We start from the raw sequence: 3,992 nt of genomic DNA, 5'->3' as shown, positions 1-3,992 counted from the left end.
GGCCGCGGAGGCAGAGGTAAGGGCTCTCCGTTTGTTGTCTTCACATCCTGCCGCTTTTCGCTGCCCCCTGCCCGGAGTTCCCACTCGGGCAGATTCCTCGACAGCGCTCGAGGCGGCGGCGGCGGCAGCGGCAACTGCCCATCCCCGGAGTTGCCACCACGGCTCCCGGTAGCGCCCCCCACCCTTACCCCGAGCAAGCACTGGGAAGTGGGGGAGGGGCGCGAGGCGGCTCCAAGGTGAGAATGCAGTGGGTTGTGCACTGCATCTTGGACTGCTGGTTCGAGTCCTGAGAACCCCGCAACGCTTTAGTCCCGGGAACCAGGTTTGTGCGGGCTGCCTCTTCCTCGGCATTTCAGGTTAAGCCTGGCTGGGATGGAAGTGCAAATTTGGGGATCTCTCCAGCACTGTCCATTTCCCTTCACCCACACCTGCCCTTGACCAGATTATAATCTTATTAGAGTTGCAGGTGACCCTTTTCTTCCTAGTCTGATGTGAGCGTACACCCTCGGGCTGAGAAGTCACCCCATTCTTCATCCTCATGCTGTCTCCCCACGTCTCCCTATCCCCTCAGACAACTCTGTGCCTCTTTATCTTCCTTTCTCTATAGCTGGACTCTGGGCCTAAATGCTGCAGAAGCATAGGAACAGATGAGCGCCAGTGATGGCCATCTGTAACCTCACCCATCCCTCGCACCCCAGCTGCAGCGATCCAGTCAGGACTGGTCCAATCACTCACTTTCTCTTTACAGACGAACTCTGGTTGCCCGTGGGGGACTGTGCTATCCGTGCGCTCAGACCCGGCGAAGAACAACCTGCAGCTTTCCATCTTGTCCCCCTTTGGTATCATTTCGGACATCCAGCAGGGACTAAGTCTAGGATTTCCACTGACTTCAAGGAAGGACGCGTGCCTCTCTCCGAGCCCAGCTCAGACGGACACCTGTCTTTGCCGCGGTGACTCTTCCCCCATGACCTTGCGGTGCCTCGAGCCCTCCGGGAATGGCGCTGATGGGACGCGCAGCCAGTGGGGTACCGTGGGGTCTGCGGAGGAGCCGTCCCCGGAAGCGGCGAGGCTGGCCAAGGCCCTGCGGGAGCTCAGTCAAACAGGTAGGGAGGAGGGCACCAGCCCGTGACACCGGGAGGAGGTGACACCCTAAAGACTCGGCAGAGATCGCGCTGGCCAGGAACACAGCCGGGATGTGGGGTCTGGGCTGGAAGCAAAGACTGGTTTCCTCTCCGGATACCAGAACGGCCCTGGATCCTTGGTAATGCAGAGGGAAAGTGGTTCCCTAGGACTCAGAAGCCTGGGGGAGGGCTGGGTGCGCGAAGGGTTTCTTGGAGATAATCTCCTACTGCGCTGGAACTTTACGGTCTTTCTGCGGCTGCTCAGCGCTGGGTGTTCTTGTTTGAACCCTGGTGGAAAAAGCACGCGTAGCTCCCTTTCCACGGGATGCAGGGGCGGCGGGGAGTCACCACGCTCCCGGCAGCCCCAGGTGCACCCGGCTATCGAGCGGAGCCGCCCCAGCCCGGGGTCTTGGCGGCCAAGTCTGGGGCTGGACGGAATGCTGCGCGCGCGGGTAGATGAGTCCCGGAGCCGGGGCAAGGAAGCCCCAGTAAAGCCGCAGCCCTGACGCCCCAATCGAGTAAAGCCCTGCCAAGTGCCATCTCCCTCGTGGGCCAGCCCAGGGGTATTGATTGTTTTTAAGTGCAGTCTACGCAGACAGCTCGCTCACGCCTCTCCGCATCTAAAATTTTTTTTTTTTAAATCTGGCAAAGTGCACAGGCTTTTTGAATCCTAAAAGCTTTCGATTGGAGCAAAGTTGCGGGTTTGCCTACTGTGCAGAGGGGAGAGCCCCATGCCATGCGGCTCCTGGCTTGTAAAAAGGAAGGACTCACAGAGTCTCTGAAAGGGAGTGAGAAGACATACGTTTAGAAGCAGAATGTCTGAGTCATTTTTGAAAACAGAGTAGATCTGGGAAATGGAGGCAATCAAATCTAGAATGATTAGATTTAGATTGAGGCAGTCCAAAAGAGTTTAGATTGTAAACGTCATAATTTCTGGATGACAGAAAGGCGAACAAGTCAAAAGCAGCAAACAAAAGTTATCCAATTAGACCTGTAATTTTTCCACAAGAAATGGACTGTTTCCTAGGTTTTAAGCAATGAAATGGGGCCAAGAATATATTTTTTATGTGATGGGGTGTGGGAGCATAAACCTCCCTAAACAGGTTTCTGCTTTTATTTGGCTGGAATTACTTACATCTTTGGGCTTTGTTGCTTTTGTGTTTTTGTTTTGTTTTTAAAGGCATGGCTTTTTATTTCTAACCCCTAATTTATTTCAAATCTACTTTAAAGCTGTGATTTCACTTCAGTAATACATTATGGTCTGTCAGCCAGTGTGTCACATTGCAAACATTCGTTTATTTCTTTAGAAGAAATTCTTAAGCAAGCTTAAAGGACAGGCCCCGAAAGTTATTTTCTTGAAAAAGAAAAGTTGCTTAGTTACGTTCCTAAAGTAAAATGGACCCAAACTGTCATTAAATTTCTACCAAAAGTATTTCTGGCATTCGCTGGTAAACTTTCACTTAAAAACTTTTTCCCTTTTAATAGCTAGAAAAAGTATTACCAAGAACTTTCCATATTATAAAGATTCTGATAATAATTATTTTACCTTCTTCTTTTTCCCCTTTTCCCTTTTCTTTTTGAACAAAACCCCCAGGATGGTACTGGGGCAGTATGACTGTTAATGAAGCCAAAGAGAAATTAAAAGAGGCACCAGAAGGAACTTTCTTGATTAGAGATAGTTCACATTCAGATTATCTGCTCACAATATCTGTTAAAACATCAGCTGGACCAACTAATCTTCGAATCGAGTACCAAGATGGGAAATTCCGATTGGACTCAATCATATGTGTCAAGTCCAAGCTTAAACAGTTTGACAGTGTGGTTCATCTGATTGACTACTATGTTCAGATGTGCAAGGATAAGGGAGTGGGCCCGGAGGCCCCCCGGAACGGCACAGTTCACCTTTATCTGACCAAACCGCTCTACACATCAGCACCATCTCTGCAGCATCTCTGTAGACTCACCATTAACAAATGTACCGGTGCCATCTGGGGACTGCCTTTACCAACGAGACTAAAAGATTACTTGGAAGAATATAAATTCCAGGTATAAGTGTTTCTCTTTTTCTAAACATGCCTCATCTAAGTCTCTCCGAATGCAGCTATGTAAAAGAGAACCAAAACTTGTGCGACTGCTCTGGATAACTACGTGGAATTCTTTCTAAGAACAGCTGAAGTCGGTCTAATTTAAGTGTGTAAAGAGGTAGCTAGGTATTTAAAGTTCCCTCATGTTTTGTTTATTGTTTTTCTTTTATCTTGAGGGGATGCTTCCCTCCCTAAGATTGCCCAAGACCAGTTGGTCATTTTCAATTCAGGTGTTCTAGGTGAAAGCTGTAGGAGCATTTTATCAGAATACCTTGCCTTACTGGGTGGGATTCCATTCCACCAGGTCCAGGTCCTAGTACTGGTGGTAGATTGAGTGCCTCTTACGAGCACTGATGGAGAGTAAGGAACCAAGCTGACACAGGCTTGTGAGTTGACAGCAATTTCGTAGGCCTGCTGATCAGAGTATTTTTAGGACTTTTTATACTTTGCATTTTGATGTACCTAGAATCTGTTTTGTCAAACAGATTATGCTTGTGAGTATTTATCCTTCATTTTATGCAATTAACCAAATCAACCAAAAAAGAGATAATCCTGTATTTGTCTTACTACATGTATGAACTCTCCTGTGAATGAGTACTGTAGTAAACCATTTAAAGGGAGCCTTACTTTAAAAATATTTCATACTGGTGCAAATGGAAAAGACCTCCTCCCTCCTCTTTTCCTTTAAGGCTAAAGACAAGAATGTCATGCTATACAGGTGCAATTCAATCCCTGTTAATAATACCGACGTAGAATAGACCTTCACCTTGTTGAAGTAGCTTTGTTC

At 48.2% G+C, this 3,992-nt stretch overlaps 1 protein-coding gene across 1 annotated transcript; it reads left to right on the top strand.

Moving 5' to 3' along the window:
- Positions 1-751: 751 nt before the first annotated feature.
- On the top strand, positions 752-3,241 carry SOCS2 (suppressor of cytokine signaling 2). The gene is made up of 2 exons (XM_006898482.1): positions 752-1,103; positions 2,716-3,241. The coding sequence occupies exons 1-2, from the start codon at positions 965-967 to the stop codon at positions 3,171-3,173; spliced, it is 597 nt and encodes a 198-aa protein (XP_006898544.1). The 5' UTR covers positions 752-964; the 3' UTR covers positions 3,174-3,241.
- Positions 3,242-3,992: the final 751 nt, after the last annotated feature.

Source organism: Elephantulus edwardii, unplaced genomic scaffold (assembly GCF_000299155.1).
Source record: "Elephantulus edwardii isolate Elephantulus edwardi_28Jun2011 unplaced genomic scaffold, EleEdw1.0 scaffold00231, whole genome shotgun sequence".
NCBI lineage: Eukaryota > Metazoa > Chordata > Mammalia > Macroscelidea > Macroscelididae > Elephantulus > Elephantulus edwardii.
Note: the sequence above shows the minus strand (reverse complement) of the source record. Positions and strands in the feature narration are given on the sequence as shown.